The 17,260-nt window shown below is 42.7% G+C and overlaps 1 protein-coding gene and 1 long non-coding RNA gene across 5 annotated transcripts; one reads left to right on the top strand and one right to left on the bottom strand.

Moving 5' to 3' along the window:
- Positions 1–456: 456 nt before the first annotated feature.
- Positions 457–12,285, top strand: LOC147203304 (very long chain fatty acid elongase 4-like). Its single transcript, XM_086113078.1, has 7 exons — positions 457–715; positions 1,539–1,615; positions 7,589–7,776; positions 7,970–8,050; positions 8,710–8,881; positions 9,075–9,202; positions 10,632–12,285. The coding sequence occupies exons 2-7, from the start codon at positions 1,549–1,551 to the stop codon at positions 10,947–10,949; spliced, it is 954 nt and encodes a 317-aa protein (XP_085969204.1). The 5' UTR covers positions 457–715; positions 1,539–1,548; the 3' UTR covers positions 10,950–12,285.
- Positions 8,851–14,323, bottom strand: LOC147203303 (uncharacterized). 4 transcript variants are annotated; one of them, XR_015101146.1, is made up of 6 exons: positions 13,124–13,898; positions 10,773–10,908; positions 9,850–9,951; positions 9,641–9,700; positions 9,122–9,166; positions 8,851–8,995 (listed from the first exon to the last, which is right to left on the bottom strand). It is a non-coding gene; the product is annotated as an uncharacterized LOC147203303 (long non-coding RNA). The 4 variants fall into 4 exon arrangements; XR_015101143.1 differs by having other exon boundaries at positions 9,641–9,951; XR_015101144.1 differs by lacking the exons at positions 10,773–10,908; positions 13,124–13,898 and adding an exon at positions 14,222–14,323 and having other exon boundaries at positions 9,641–9,951.
- Positions 14,324–17,260: the final 2,937 nt, after the last annotated feature.

Genomic DNA, 17,260 nt, shown 5'->3' with positions numbered 1-17,260 from the left:
TTGGTAAGTATCGAACAATTTCCTGTCTTTCGTGGTTGAAACACCACATTTCGACTTTGTGTTGGATCAATTGCGTCTGTGGCCTGTTCGGCATAGAAGAAACGCGTAATTTGATTTTGATGGCACAACAGCCGTATTTCCTGTTGTGGTTAGTTTTGGTTGACGATGTCACCAAGGCACTTGTTCTGCATTTCGCTTCCTATTGTGCGCATGCTCAAAGCATCTTTCCACCATCCTCACACCGTATACTGTCTATGTCCGTGCCTCACGCACCCAGTTTGAGCCGAATCAAGCGCCACATAATAACAGATTAAACAGAAACCGGATATCACTGAATATTTGCAAAAATAAAAGTATTATTACAGTATACCTCTCTGTACGTTCATGTTTCAGATTATTACTTTATTTTGAAATGTGGATAGCATAGTTAAACAGTGTGTTTTTCTATGTGTGAGGAGGTAACTAGACGGAACTGCTGCGAATGTTCAGGAGAATTGTTAGGCAAACCGACTGTAGAGGGAGGCTACAGCTGTACGCCACATTCATGCCATCGTCATTTAAGTCACCGCGGATGCTGAGCAAGTGATTCTGAAAAAAAAATTGAAAGAGAAGAAAGTAAAAACGCTCAACGGCCGATTGGGAGGAGGGACCATTTTTACCTCGCATGACCTTGCATTGAATGTCATCATAGACGGATAAAAAACAACACACAGAGGTAATGGGTATCCTTTCTTGTGGAGAGGGTGAGATAGAATGACATTTTGTGTTATTCGTGTTGGACACCACGGTTGTAACGACAGTTTTGAATTTGAAGCCGGAAATATCTTCACGGTTATGAGTCAGTAATTAGAGAAAGGTTCATGAGGTAAAGGCCTGAGTGCCTGCCGCAGAGTGCAGATGTTCATTATCATATTACTTTCAGTGATGTGCTTTATAATCATTGGAGAATTGGGGTTTATTGGGAAGCGTTGAAGCAATAAGAGGCCGATGACGGATGTTGCAACAAGATGCTGCCTGGGGTGTTAGTGATGGGGTCATTGGGGGTGGGTGTTACCTTAAGCACTTCGGATAATGGGTGGATGGATGAATCAGGCCAAGTGAATCTTCAATTTTGTCCATGTTCTTTCTTCTCCTCCTCCTCCTCCCCCCTCCTCCTCCTCTCCATCCTCCTCCTCTTTCTCCTCCTGCTCAGGTCACTCCTCCGCCTACTCCTCTTCCTACTCGTGTCTGCTGCCTGTGGTCGTGTTCTATCCGAAAAAATTTGCTGACACACGCTCTGTCACGGCACATGACACGTATAGGCTTGAATGCGCCTTTGTGCGCATTCAAGCCTATAGAATAGATATAGTATCCGTCGTGGTTGGCCCGTGGCCTGTCTGTGGCGTGGTCTGCTCACTAATCATTCAGAAGCAGACACACAGTTAGCAAGCATGATTTCCGGACCATACTGTATCAATATTAACCCATTAAGTGCTAAGAATTCATGTTCCATATCATGAGTTAAAAATTCCATCTTGCTCTGTTTGTTTTCATTTTAGGTCATCGGTCATGGAGATTGTCACACACCTTATTAATGACACCATACAATTCTACAAATGGACCTTAACCATCGCAGGTAATTATGAGGGGGTTTTGTCATATAATCCAAACTGAGAAAATTGTTGATTTTTCCAATAATCATAATAAATCGCTGATAATGTAGTGGTTTACTCGCCTGACTTGTGTTCGAGCAGCGTGGGATTGGTTCCCACTCACTGACAGTTTGAATGTGGGTGTGTATGGTTGTTCTCGATGTGCCCTGCGACTGACTGGCGACCAATTCAGGGTGTAGTCCGCCTTTCGCCTGAAGTCAGCGGGGATAGCAGCCATCTCGTTACCTCTGCGTCCCGCGTCCTAGACGCACAATTTTCCCGTGGGACGCACAGTTCCAAATAGTGTGCGTTTTTTGGGACGCAAGGACATTTCTCAGTCAAAACAAACAAAAAAAAAACTACGACACACACACACACACACACACACACACGCACGCACACGCCAGCGATCCCGCTGCTGTGCAGCAGACGTGTTCATGATTTGTCAATTAAGAATGGAAGAGACCTGCTTTGTTCTTATAAACCTCTCTCTCTCTCTCTCTCTCAGCCACACGCACACGCGCGCACACACACAAGCACGCACACTAGCACGCACACGAGCACACACACACACACACACTAGCACGCATCGTTAACAACACTTAGACACCGATTAAAGATCAAAGAGTAACCCACGTGATAAGACAGAAAGAAGATGCAGTCAATCAACATGGCTTTGCTGCATCTTCTCACCCCCCCCCCCCTCACCCCACATACTGTATATAAGATAAGATAAGAAAACCTTGCTCTATGTGACTCACTGTTGTTTTGCTGACTTTCGCTGCTCTTCGCGGACCGTTTGCGGACTTCCAAAAAAAAAAGAAACGTTTTTTTTATGAATGTTTGAAAAAATCCGCGATGCACTGAAGCCGCGATAAACGAACTGCAAAATAGCGATGGATCACTGTATAGGCTAATCACTATGAAAAATATTATGAAACAGTGTTGGTTATTCTTTATGTAACCAGGTGAACCATACTTAGACTTTTGTAGTGAAGGCTGCCTTGTTTAACAAATGTAGCACTGTCACTTTAAGAGCCACGCTAGATGAAAACACGCGGGAACATATAGAGCGTGTGGGAATCAGACCAGGAAGCGAAGTAAGGGTGACATGCACGTGAAGGAGGGTAGTCGTTGAACTGTGCCTGCTGCTTGTTCCAACTTGATACACCCATGATCGTCGTTGTAACCCTGGCGATATTCAGAGCAAAATATCGTGGTTTGGAGTTTGAAATCTGCCGCTAGTGAGTCGTGTGAACAGCTGTATAGCAGGGGAGATCATTTGTGTTTTTCCACGTGTTTTGTATACACCCAACATGCCGGAAAGTGTCGACAAGCCACTGCTGTTGTTTATTATGGTGAAATTTTCTTTAATCTGTTAGATAATTTTCTTTGATCTCTTAGATCCCTTTTCCAACTCTTTTAAAATTCAGTTAACATCTCAGTCTTTCATCTTAATGCTGAACAATTTTTCATTGTTCAGTCGGGAATAAAGCCCACCTAAAAATTATTTTGTGTCCAGTCCAGTCTTTCCAAAGGCCCGGCTACATTTAATTTACTGGTTTTACATGGTAACTTTAGGAATAAAACATTCGTCACAAGGTGTAGTAATGCCAATGTTAACTGTTGGTAGAACGAATGATGACGTGTTGGATTCTTTCGTCAAATTGATCGTGCACATGCATTGTCTTGGGAAGAGGATGTCAAGCCACATCAATACTTACCTGTATTAATGATTACCAGTAAATTAATCGTTGCAGCGTAAGATTGGAAAAAATACTCTGATTTTGTGGTATGCTGTATTCATGATGCCATATGAGTACAACATATTTTGATCCATTTATTTTATTGAATAAACCTGGAGTACACAGCAACTGATGGAATGTTCATTGTTAATGCATAGTTTTCAAACATTGACCCTTGAAACATTATACTTTTGAGTTTCAGAATTCTTGATTATGAATATCAGTCAAAATAGAAAAATGGGTTCCCATGATGAACGTTTATGGAACCCAAAATTAGTTACCGTGGTTTCCTATTGGGTAATCCGACGGAACCGAAAAACGTGAATTCCCGAAATCCTCAGGCCTGCTACTGAATTATTTAAAGTTTTGCAGCGTTTATTTATAAATGTATGTACAGTATATGTTGTCGTTTGTGTTATTATCATATGATATGAATTTAATAAGTAGACCATTTCAAAATTCGAAATTTGGGACTCTCGAAATGCATAATGGGACTTGTACTTTTCTGATCAGCGAGTCCCTGGGACTCGCTGGTGGTAAACTGTAAAATTATCACTGGATAGGCTCCAGCAACCCCACAAGCTGTTCAGAAAAAGATAAGATAAGATAACCTTTATTTGTCCCACGTTGAGGAAATTTGCAGTCTACAGCAGCAACATGAGGGGGGGGGGAGAAGAAAAAAACAAAGTGTTGCATGCACAAAATAAATAAATGTTTCAGAAAACTGTAAACAACATAAATATAAGTTGCATATAAGGTGGCTGTGCTATTTGCAATGGTTACAGGTTTTCACGCATATTTATTCACGTGTCAAATTCAAGGCCTGGGGGCCAGATCCCCCCCCCCCCCCCCCCCCCACAACCCCCCGTAAGAAAATCACGTGTGACCTTACATCACATGTTTTCCATTATTTTGTAATCTGAATTTAGAGTGTTGCTGCCATGCATGTTTTTGGAATGTGTGAGGAAACGGAATACCCAGAGAAAACCCATACAGGCATTGGGAGAACACCTCTGAACTGTGAGGCGGACATGCAAACCGGTTGGCTTCCGTGCCGTCCTATATGTTATGCTGTTAAAATTATGGAGCGTATATAAAATAAACAGGAAACCGTGAAGAATGGATTCCTTGGGAATACCACAGATGGCAATGAAGCAAAACGGTATGATCAGTCATCAAAAGTCACACTGATGTCGAGCAGAGCCAGAATAGAATCGTAATAATCGTCGGAATTGATTCTAAGATCGTTGACAACCCAAATAAAAGAAGTTTCTGTCCTGTGATTGATTTTAAAGGGTCTATATTATGCAATTTCAACTTTTTTGATCTTTTAGCTATGTTAAGATTATAATTCCTCATCAAAAGCACCCCAAAGTGGTGTTTTCCTCCACTCGCCCATCTCTGTGCATCCCTGCTCTATAAACATCACCTTTACCGTATAAATCGATGAAATGCTATTTCACATTCATACCACATGAGTATAAAAAGTAGTTAACCAGTTTTACGTAAATAACTCCTTCAAACAACAAGGCGTATGCAGGAATAGTTGTTAGGATTGCGTGACTGTTTTATGTTATGTGTTCTGTTATATTATTTTGTTATTTTATGTTAACTGTTCTGTAAAGCGCTTTGTTACAGCTGCAGCTGTTGTGAAAGCGCAATGTCAATAAATTTGTATTGTATTGTATCTTCACCAAAAGACACCCCTATCTTTGATGCATATGGTAACACCAAGGTGTGTTTTGCTCTTGTAACTTTTGCTAATATTCCTGTTTTTGCCCTTCACACGTTCATCTTCTGTTGATGCTGTTGCTTCTTCAGAATAATTGTCAACAAAAAGCTGAAGAAAGAAAAACACAGAGGCAGTACTCAACTCAACTCTACTCTCAACTCAACTGTATTTATAGAGCACTTTCAAACAGCCATCACTGCATACAAAGTGCTGTACATGGAGCAACTATCATATATACAACAATAAAGCAATAAATCAGTGACAAGGACGGTAGAAAGGACCAAACGGTAAAACTAAGATCAAGTCTGAGTCATGCTGAGTAAATGCCAAAGAATACAAGTGAGTTTTGAGGCGGGTTTTAAAGATGGGCAGTGAGGGGGCTTGCTGAAGGTTCAGTGTGAGGTCATTCCAGAGAGAGGGACCAGCAACGGAAAAGGCACAATCCCCTCTGAGCCTTTGTTTGGTTCTTGGTACTTCTAATGTCTGGTCCGCACATTCTTTCCACACCAAGGTGTGTAGGGGCGGATGAGCTCAGAGACGTACGGTGGCGTGAGGCCATTTAAAGATTTGAAAACAAATAATAGGATCTTAAAAAGAACTCTAAAATGTATAGGGAGCCAGTGAAGGGATGACAGAGTAGGAGTTATGTGCTCCCTCTTATAAGTACCAGTCAAGAGGCGAGCAGCAGCATTTTGGACCAGCTGGATTGGCTGACTCGAAAGTAAAGTGCATTACAGCCACGATGTGACAAAGGCCTGAATTACTGTCTCAAGGTGCTCATGAGAAAGGAGATGTTTTACTTTAGCCAGCTGCCTATGATGAAAGGAGATGGATTTAACAACGACACCAATTTGCCGGTCAAGTTTAAAATCACTGTCCAGTTCAAGACCAAAGGGCCACTGGACCAAACAGTATCACTTCTGTCTTCTTCTCATTGAAATTCAAGAAATGTTGTGCCATCTAGGTTTTGATTTCCACCAGGCAGGATAAAAGTGGCCTTATTGAGAAGGTGTCTTTTTTGCTCAGTGGGACATAGATCTGACAGTCATCCGCACAGCAGTGGAAGGAAATACCATGTTTCCTTAAGATGGAACCATATGGGAGCAGGTACAGTGAGAACAGCAGAGGCCCCAGAATAGAGCCCTGTGGAACACCACATGACAGTGGAGCAGTACATGACTCAGAGCAGCCAAGGCTGACACAAAAGGTTCTGTCAGCTAAAGAGGACCTAAACCACTCAAGATCGCTACCGCCAATGCCCACCAGGTGCTGCAAACGAGCCAACAGAATACTGGGATCCACTGTATCAAATGCTGCAGTTAAATCCAATAAAACCAGACACACATAGTGTCCAGTGTCATTTGCCAGGTGGATGTTATTAAAAATGCGTAACAGGGCTGACTCTGTGCTGTGCATCGTTTTGAAACCTGACTGGAAGACCTCCAAGATGTTACGTTCATCCAAGAAAGCACCACTTTTTCCAGATGTTCTTAAATGAAAGGCATTTTGGAAATGGGGCTAAAATTTGACAGCACATCTTGATCAAGACCAGGTTTCTTGATCAAGGGTCTGACCACAGCATGTTCAAACTGTTGGGGAACTATACCAGAAGAAAGGCTGCTGTTGATAATGGCCAAGACCGATGTACCAATACTCGGGAGAACCTCCTTAAAGAAGTGTGGGAGGAGAGAGTCACACGGGGAGCCAGATGGCTTAGTCTGGCGAACCACATCCTCTAAAAGAGTCAAGGACACAGCTTCAAAAGAATTTAACACACCTGAACACGGAAGATGGACAGAGGGGTCAAATGTGGTATTTGAAACAGGAGTCCTAGCTGTAGAAACCTTATCAATGAAAAACTGAAGGAATCTGTTGCACATCTCGGGTGAAGATTCCAAGCAAGTAGGCTGAGGGGTTTGAGTACAGAATCGATGGTTTTAAATAGTACATGTGTGTTGTGACGGTTAGCCTGAATAAAGTCCGATAAATATTCTTTTTTGGTCTCTTTTACTGTGATCTGGTAGTTACGCCAGTAGTCTTTCCAGATTTGATAAGAGACCTGCAATTTGTCTTTTTCCACTTACATTCAGCTTTACGACACCCCTGCCTAGCTGCGCGAGTTTTGTCGTTAAACCAAGGCTTGGGTCTAGGTTTTGGGAGCACAGTTTTTGAAGGAGCCACCGAATCCAGGATGACACGGCTTACTCGCTTAATATGCTGCGTCTACTAATTCAGAAAAAGCAGAGCACTCCGAGTGAATCCCTTGATACTTGTTTCGCTATAATTTGAGACAACTGAAATGACGTACAACTTTACAGGCATATTTTTCCTGAAAATGTTGATCCATAATAGGATGTACAACATCGGGGGCATTTTGCCTCTTGTCTGTATTTTTAAGTACTCGCCCAACTCGCAACCTTAAAATAAAGCAGCACTTGTGTGTACAGTGGCCAGTTCAATGTTCTAAATGTTTCTTGCAGACAAGCGAGTGGAGAAATGGCCCCTGATGGACAACCCCCTGCTCACTTTAGCCATCAGTGCATCCTACCTGTTGTTTCTCTGGCTGGGGCCCAAATATATGAAGAACAGGGAGCCCTTCCAGCTTCGCAAAACGCTCATTGTCTACAACTTCAGTATGGTCTTCCTCAACTTCTTCATCTTTAAAGAGGTAAGGATACATTTTTTTAAAATATGCATTTAACTCATCAGATTCCATCTTGATGACAGATTTAGATAAGCCTCATGAGCGTATCCATCTTTGTTTGGATGCTTTGCCTCCAGTCCCTGGAGTGTCTGTCTTTTTCTGTTAAGTCAACCAACTGGGAGGGACTCAGATAATATCTCAAATTTTGTTCCGCTAGCTGTTTATGGCAGCCCGGGCAGCAAGCTACAGCTACATTTGTCAACGAGTGGACTACTCAGACGATCCCAATGAAGTCAGGGTGAGTGCAAGGAGCCAATCTGCAGAATTTTGTATAATGCAAGCGATGTCAAGCAATATATTTACCATGTTCTTTTATTGAACCAAAATTTTAAAGGGGTTCATGGAAGGGATATTCTAAAACAGGGGTGTCCAAATTCGGTCCTCAAGGGCCGCTGTCCTGCCTGTTTTCCAGCTTTCCCAGGAGCAATAAACCTGATTCAAATAATCAGGATCGTTCTAATGCTGCTTCAGAGCTGGCTGATGAGCTGATCATCTGAATCAGGTGTGTTGCAGCCCAGAGAGATAGAAAACAGGCAGGACAGTGGCCCTCCAGGACCGGAGCTGGACATGCCTGTTCTAAAACAAGTACCGGTACTGTTCACGCTAAAAATAACTGAACAAAAAACTGGGTAACATAGGATGTGAAGTTTCAGTTATCTCTCTTCATGATGTAACAATACATGAAACAAAAGAAGCCAAAGTGCAGGCGATGTAGTTATAGAACAATGTTGAACAATGCACACATTACAGACAGGCCACAAGTAGACAGATCTGTAAAGTCACTCTTCTGGTTCATGTCAAAAGCTTTTGATGGGGTTGAGGTACGGGCTTTCGGGTCTTTCCACACCAAAGTCATCCAGTCATACATTTTTGAGTCTTTCACTGTACCCCGCTCAGGTGGCAGGAGCATTGTGGTGGTATTTCATCTCCAAAGGCATCGAATACCTGGACACAGTGTTTTTCATCCTGAGGAAAAAGTTCAGCCAGGTCACCTTTCTGCACGTTTACCACCACTGCACCATGTTCACGCTCTGGTGGATCGGCATCAAATGGGTGGCAGGAGGACAGTGTGAGTGGCTCATGTTACAACAGCACACGGCGGGCTTTTTCTTTTGCCCCATGTCCCTCGCCAGCATATTTAAGTTGGATATCACATTGCATTGTGCCTGGTGAGGGTTTGTGTCTGCAAATGAAAAAAATGATCACAATACATACGGTTGAGACTCATTGATCAATAGTTTGAACCTGTGACATATTTTCAGCATTTTTTGGTGCCCACATGAACGCCGCAATCCATGTGTTGATGTACCTCTACTATGGCCTGGCTTCCTGTGGTCCGAAGATCCAAAAGTACCTGTGGTGGAAGAAGTACCTGACCATTATCCAGATGGTAACATTCTTCGTTGCTACATGAGCCAGATCATTCTTTTTTTTCTTTTTTTTTTAAACATCAGTGACTCAGATTTTGTGTTACACCAACTAACATTTTTTAATTTAGATTTTTAAATGTTTGCTTTATATAGGGGAAAAATATGCTCTATGCTGCACTGATACATTGGATTTACTTTATTTAGAAACACACTTTGGTTGCAGACAATCAAAATATATGAAGCTAATGTATTTGAATATTTTGGAGAAAAAGAGTAGAAAATTAGGTGGTTGGCCACATTTGAAATATGTGCAACTGAAAGTTAAGTAATTTTTGTCCAGTGTGTAAAGGGTGCAAATAATTCAAAATGTGCACACCGATTTATATTTACAATAACAGGGTTTCCATTTGTCATTAAAAAGTGTTAAAACGGACAGTCATGCAATCTTAACCACCTACCCTGCGTACGCTTTGTCATTTGAAGTAGCTGTAGATGAAAGAGGAGAGACTCAAAGTGTCCTTGAAAGTAAACAAGAAGCTGTATCATCCATTGACGAAAAAAAGTGATTGGTTTAGTCCATTGATGAAAAAAGAGATTGGTTCACTTCTCCTGTCCCATGTAAATGCTTTTCAATTCCAAGTGGTGACTCTCAGTTACAAATACGTACCCGTCCTCCACGCCACCGCTCCTCTCTCATCATACAGTCCTCGGCTCCAATAGCCATCCATTCAAACACACCAGCACAGACTTTCCAACAGCGCCGACATCTCTGCTGAACAAAACGGGGCTGTGAGAAATGCTGCCAATTACAGGTGCAAAAAAACACAAGTCCAGCGGCGACAGTCAAATAGCGCCAACATTCCTTCCAATGAAAATCAATGCTGGGACACGCGTTCTGCCGAGAAGGCGCAACCACCAAGCACAGATTCTTCTCTTTTGACGAATGTCGTGGCTAAAAGCACTGAAAACGGTTCACATCGGGTCCACACATTTTAACAACAAAAACACCATGTGATAAAACAAAAGCCAGCCCCTCCCCAGAAAAAACAAAGCTCTTGAAGAGCACTTGCCGATGGCTGCTAAATATGACGCCATCTTGGAAATGATCAGTGGGTAAATTATTATTGGGTAAATGGTTTGAAGAGTTGCTGTGAACCATACACATAGACATATACAATACATCGCAGGTGTCCAACTCCGGTCCTCGGGGGCCGCTTTCCTGCATGTTTTCCATCTCTCGCTGCTGCTGCAACACACCTGGTTCAAATGATCAGCATCATTACCAGTCTCCTGCAGAGCTTGCTGATGAGATGATCATTTTTGTGCCTGACAATGTTTTTTCCTTATGAAAGGCCTGTGATCTCATGTTAATCGTAAATTAAATTTTATTAATTGTATTCATGAATCTGTAAATGTGTAATGCAATCTGACATTCTGCATGTGTCTCAGATCCAGTTCCACGTCACCATCGGCCACACGGCTTTGTCCCTTTACGTCAACTGTGACTTCCCCCACTGGATGCACTACTCCCTCATCTGCTATGCCATCACCTTCATCGTCCTCTTTGGCAACTTCTACTACCAGACCTACCGCCGCCAGCAGCCCAGGCGCGACGCCTCCTCCTCCAAGGTGGGCAGGGCCATCTCGAACGGGGCCCTCAATGGACTCAGCAAGGCCGCCAACGGCGTGGCGGCAGGGAGCAATGATAACAAACCCCAGGAAAATACTAGCAGGAGAAAGCGGAAAGGAAGAGCCAAAAGAGATTAGAGGAGGAGGGTGAAGTAAGCTAGATCTGCTTTGAGTTTATATCGTGTCAGCCTGCAGAAGACCTTATTTGAGGAATGATGGGCGGGGTAAATGTGTGATGTGTTAATTTCAAGACGTGACGGAATGGCTTGTGTTGAGGGATTGTCGTTTAGCTAATAGGAGATGCTAAAGGTCATACAGAGGCCACTGTTATCACAAAGAGGCCAAAATATACTCGTGCCAGATCCAAATCTTTCTTCTCTTTGCCAAGTGGTGCAGCCTTGGTCTGGGGGGGAAATTAACATTCCCTTGAGGGTTTTGGTGTTTTTTTGTTTTTGTTGTTGTTGTTTTTTTTAATGCACATACAGTTATTTCACATGTATAAAGCTGATCAATCGTTCTAAAGGCAATGATAGGTGAGTTGCTAATGATTATGCAACTCTCACTCAACATGGCATAACTCATCATATCGTACATCATTTCAAAAGATGTCTTTGCTGTTATTCACCATATACTGCAGTCAAGATGGGGGAAACTACAGCATGTCAATATCCAGTGGCACGTAAAATGTTTGTTTTTTAAATTCTTTTGAAGTTGGATGCGATTCTTCCATCACTTATGGAAGTTTCATAGTGATATAAAAGTGTAAAATATTCTATTTCTGTTTGCATTGTACGTTTTGTATGTCTCTACTTGTGTGTAATGTGACAAAGTGAACCTAATAATGTTGATTTTAGGATGCTTACCCTCGTCTCTATTTATCATCACTTTTTCGCTTGTCTCGTAGGCTGGTCTAAAAAGTTGTACACAAAGGGTCCTGTTCCTGTTTTAAGAAAGAGCTTATGACATAACATAAATCTCTTTTCATATTTTGATCAAATACTTTGTTTTATTAAAGCTTTTACATATACAGGCTTAGCCCATGTCTTCAGCTGGCTTGAATGTAAACAATCATAAAACAAAAATTTTAAAAAAGACGATTGCACTATGCAGAATCAATGAACCTCGACAGTGATTTTTGTATATGAACCACTAATGAAGAATAACTACTGTGCCTGTCGTATATCCAGTGTAAAGTGGCATTCCCCACATCCCCCATTTTGATTAATCGATACATTTGTTTTATTTTATTCATATTTTTCACTTTCCGTGTACATACTGATCTTTTTTTATTGTCTCACTGAGAATGCTTGTCATGTATTTGTGTTATATATTACGTTGTGATCTTTTGTACTCTGCTCCCAGCTTGTTTGTTGGCTTGGAAATGTGTGCCACCTTGCTTTTGTGTGTGTTTCTTTTTTTTGTTTTGTTTTGTTTTGTTTTTAAGTACAATATAAATTTGAACTCTTAAATGAAACTGAATGCTGGTTTCACAAAAAGCAGGAAAAAGAAAGAAAGGAAAAGAAACAATGGATTTCCATTGTATTACATCATGTAGAGAACGTACCACACGATTTTTAATTTTCACTACTGAACTTGGGCACTGGAGGGCGTACCGTACATTGAAAAACTTTTTATGCTAAACACTAAATAGGGTCATCGTAACTTGAAGAAACCCAATCGTTTCTATTCATTTGCTGTTCCTTTACACACACACACACACACACACACATATATCTATATATACAGTATATATCTCTCTCTCTCTCTCTCTCTCTCTCTCTCTCTCTCTCTCTATATATATATATATATATATATATATATAGAGATATATATATATATATCTCTGGGAACAGCAAGGATACTGCGCAGAACCCTCAAGCTTCCTGACCTCTGGTAGAGGACCCGAGCTGAATGAGGGACGGACACCACCCGAGGGGTGAGACGAGGATTTAAAAAAAAAAAATATATATATATATATATATATATATATTTTTTTTTTTTATATATATACCGTATTTTCACGACCATTCGACGCACCGTATGGTTGGGCGCAGTCTCATTAATGGGTGCTATTTCTGTATTTTACACATAGACAAAACGCACTGTATTATTGGGCGCAATTTTAAAGTGGTAAAACATACGCCAGCTTAAACATACGGCATGCATGCGCGCACGCTAAAAACACGTTAGCTTGTAGCATACGGTAGCATGCCAAGACATACAGATACAAGCTAAAAACACGTTTTTAAAAAGGCAACGAAGCAAAACAGAGTTCCGTTGTATTTTATTTAGCCATCGTACAATGTACTCACGTTTTTCGATCAATCATCACCCAGAAACCCATCAAAGTCCTCATCCTCTGCATCCGAATTGAACAATTGTGCAAGTACCGGTAATCCATCAAAAACGCCGTGTTCCCTCTCGTTGTCAGTCACTCTCATTGCCATGTGGCTCCACAGAAATGATGCCGGCTTTGCCAAAAACTCGAACAACAGTGCAAGCAGACACATTCGTCCAAGCAGACACAATCCATTCGCAAATTGTGGCGTAACTCACCCGGCGCTGCCTCTCACTCTTTGTAAAGTTGTGTTTGCCATCGATCATTCATTGTTCCCATGCCGCTCGCAACTTTACTTTGAACGCCCGGTTGATGCCGATGTCCAGCGGTTGGAGTTCTTTAGTCAAGCCTCCGGGAATAACGGCAAGCTCAGAGTTCATTTGCTTGACTTGGTTTTTCACCGCTGCTGTGAGATGGGCACGTATGCCAAAAGCATAACCGATGGAACTTGAGCTGAACTTTGGCGTGTCTCTTTGTAGAATTTATTTTCGGGGGTTCTTAGAAACCAAAACCGAAGTTGTTTTGCAACAATGCACATAGCCACACTCTATACAGGTGTTGGTACGTGCTTGTAGCGTCCCTTTAGCGTCCACTTACACGCCCACCCTTCACTGATTGGCGGACTGCTTCCCCGCATGCCTGTCACTCACGTCTGCCTTTTCTCTCTCTTTCTCTCCATATATGTATATATACACGCCCACCCTTCACTGATTGGCCGACTTCTTTGCCGCATGCCTGTCCACAGTCACTTCCGCCTTTCTTTATATAAACAGCGTGTCGGCTGTCAGTCAGGTTTTGGAACTCAGCGCATAGACAAGACGCTCCGCATCATAAGGCGTCCTGTGCATTTTGAAGAAAATTTTAGACTTTTAATGGCGCCTTATAGTCGTGAAAATACGGTATATATATATATGTATGTATGTATGTCAGCCATGCAATATTGTCCAATGAGGACGTCACAATGTGAAAAATAAGCACGTACAGCTCACATATTTTGTAAGCTTGTCTTTCATTTTCAAGCTTGTCATTCATTCATTTTCATTTGGACCGTGTCAGACAATGTCAGATTTACCTGGGGTGGTTAGTTGTTTCCAAGGAAAAGGTTAGTCCCAGTCCTCTTCCTAGGATAGTTGGAGAATTTAACAATGTGAAACGTCAGTTGTTGCAGTTTAGAAGACAAAACGTTTCAGTTTCAGTTGCTGCTAATCAAGGCAGGTAGGAGGATGACGTAATAAAAAAAGAGGACAGTGAAAAGGTACGGTGACATGTTTAACTACTTTCTGAACTCTGTCACTTCAGGCATGAGACAATGAGCAATCTCAAAAGCTCTGAGAGGTATCAGTACCTACACCGTTGTAAAGTTGGTCGCGTTTGTTAGAACAGGTTGGACACAGTCAGACAGCCAAACCTACTGTATGGTAACCACATGAGTGACTGCGTTCGAGCCAGTCTCCACACGCAAAGACGAAAGAAAGTCACCACAGCGATTGTCAATACTGTGCATGACAATAACCAGCCGCCAGCGAGCGGTGTTGACCACCTTCAAAGTAAAGATTCACAACTAATTCACCTTCAATGATTGGGATTTTGCGGAGCCCCTGAGCCGGGGGACATGGAAGAAAAAAAAAATTCTCACGCAAGGTTTTGCATTCTCTCGCAAAAATTGCGAGACAACGCAACCTTTTTTTGTAAGGGACGCTTTTTTTTAAATGCACATTTTTGTACGGGTCATCATGGCGAATGTAGGCTCACATGCGCGGCTGATTGAGAGATGACATTACTTCGGGGAAGGAGAGAATTATGGAGGAGGACTTGAAAGCTGTATTTAAGCTCAAGAACATATTTAATGTCTTTGTATTTCAAGCCGATTTCAAAGTAAAATTCCATTAGTATTGCCATCCATGTTTGTTGTTTTCAGTTACCCGGGAGATGACCCAGAAGTACATCAACGTGCATTTAAAAAAAGCGCCTGTTCCACCCCCGCCCCTCCCAAAAAAAGTTTGCGTTCCAGTATGTCGCAATCTTTGCAAGTGAATGCAATCTTTGCGAGGTAACGCAAAGATTGGGGTCCGTAGGATTTAAAATAATGTTACAATATAACTTCTTGGGCGGCCCAGTAGTCCAGTGGTTAGCACGTCGGCTTCACAGGGCAGAGGTACCGGGTTCAATTCCAGCTCCGGCCTCCCTGTGTGGAGTTTGCATGTTCTCCCCGGGCCTGCGTGGGTTTTCTCCGGGTGCTCCGGTTTCCTCCCACATTCCAAAAAACATGCATGGCAGGCTGATTGGACGCTCTAAATTGTCCCTAGGTGTGAGTGTGGGCGTGAATGGTTGTTCGTCTCTGTGTGCCCTGCGATTGGCTGGCAACTGATTCAGGGTGTCCCCGCCTACTGCCCGAAGACGGCTGGGATAGGCTCCAGCACCCCCCGCGACCCTAGTGAGGATCAAGCGGTTCGGAAAATGGATGGATGGATATAACTTCTTTGTGGTCAAGCATCAATTTGTACACCCAGGGAGAATGCAAACCATCTCAAAATTGCACCAAGAAACGTTCTGAGGTTGAGATCGGAGCAGGAGTTAATAGGAGTGTTCACACGGCAAGATTTGCTCCGGTGCTATGCCGGGGCTGCCCCAGTAGAGTGTTCACACGTGCAAATTATCTCCGGCGTAGCCCCGGAAAACAGCTAACACCGGAGCAAATTTGATCCACCTCAGGGAGGTGGTTTAAAAATTTGCTCCAGAGCAAATGCTCGTTTGCGAAGCAGCACCAATGTAAATTTGCACGTGTGAACGCAACTGGGTTAAATTTGCTCGAGAGCAAATGCTCGAGAAGAGTTGATTACGTACGGCGAGAATGCGTTGCTCTGTCAGCGAAAATGCGTTGCTCTGTCGGACTTCCGTCATGTGTTTGTTTAATAACGACACAAGACTTGGCTGGTAACAGTAGCAAGCACCTCTTGGGCTATACCATCTCAACTAGAACGGAGAGGGGGGCGGGGGGGGGGGGGGGAAATAGTCCCTAAATGTCATCTTTCCTATTGTAGGAGGCTGGACTGTCTCGGAGTTGTTTGTGTAGTTTGTTCCTTTGTTGTGTGTTCACAACCCCCGCCCCCCATATAATTTATTTTGTGATTTCCTCTCTTGATTTTCTGTTTGGCGCATTACATGTTTGCTTTTCGGAGTGTCATTAGAGTCATCGTTGATTTACGTTTTCGGGGGCGGTCACTCTCGAGCAGAAGGCACGGAGACCGAGAAGGAGAAGGACGCGCCTGTACAGTAGTCGCTTGAGTTGTGTAAAAGTTTTAAAAAGAACCAACACGACAGCTCATTTGTTTTCTGTCGTTTTGCTCCGCTGCAGAAACTGCCGTGTGAACACAAGTGGAGCTGCACCGGCGCTGCGCCAGTGCTGACACGCTTAGCGGCTTTGTACGCGTGACCGCTCCACAAAATTTGCTACGGTGTAAAATATATCGCAACAAAATACATCGGTGTAGCGCCGGAGCAAATGTGTGCCGTGTGAACACCCCGATAGTTAACTCTCCGTCACTGACTAAAACAACACCTGATTTTAAATATTCATAAAACATTCAAATTTCGTTATCTGACAACCAGACCAGGTCTAGGGCACACTAGGCCAAACCAGGTCTTCAGCGAAAATACTTTCGTTAATATATCATGTTACATTTCAAAACATAAGGCCTCTGTAATCTGAAATTTTGAATTTTATACATGAATGTGAAAAAAATCATAAAAATTTAAATGATTTTTTTTTCAACATCAGAAAAAATTATATATATATACAGTATATCATAAAAATTTCAACCCCTCCGTGAGCCGTCACCTCACCGTGGTGGAGGGGTTTGTGCGTCCCAATGATCCGAGGAGCTAAATTGTCTGGGGCTTTATGCCCCTGGCAGGGTCACCCATGGCAAACAGGTTCTAGGTGAGGGACCAGACAAAGCACGGCTCAAAGACCCTTGTCAGAGATTCTCTCGGACAAAGTTAAAGAAATGACTCGTCACACAGAAAAATTGTCTTCAATATCGGCGGGAGCGGATCTCTGAGAGCGAACGACGGTTAGTTGCTCCGCGATCACACTCTCAGTCCCGCCACC

Source organism: Hippocampus guttulatus, chromosome 6 (genome assembly GCF_054856545.1).
Source record: "Hippocampus guttulatus isolate MCC_2025c chromosome 6, RoL_Hgut_1.0, whole genome shotgun sequence".
Classification (NCBI taxonomy): domain Eukaryota; kingdom Metazoa; phylum Chordata; class Actinopteri; order Syngnathiformes; family Syngnathidae; genus Hippocampus; species Hippocampus guttulatus.
The sequence above is the reverse complement of the archived record's forward strand: the minus strand, read 5'-3'. Positions and strand labels throughout refer to the sequence as shown.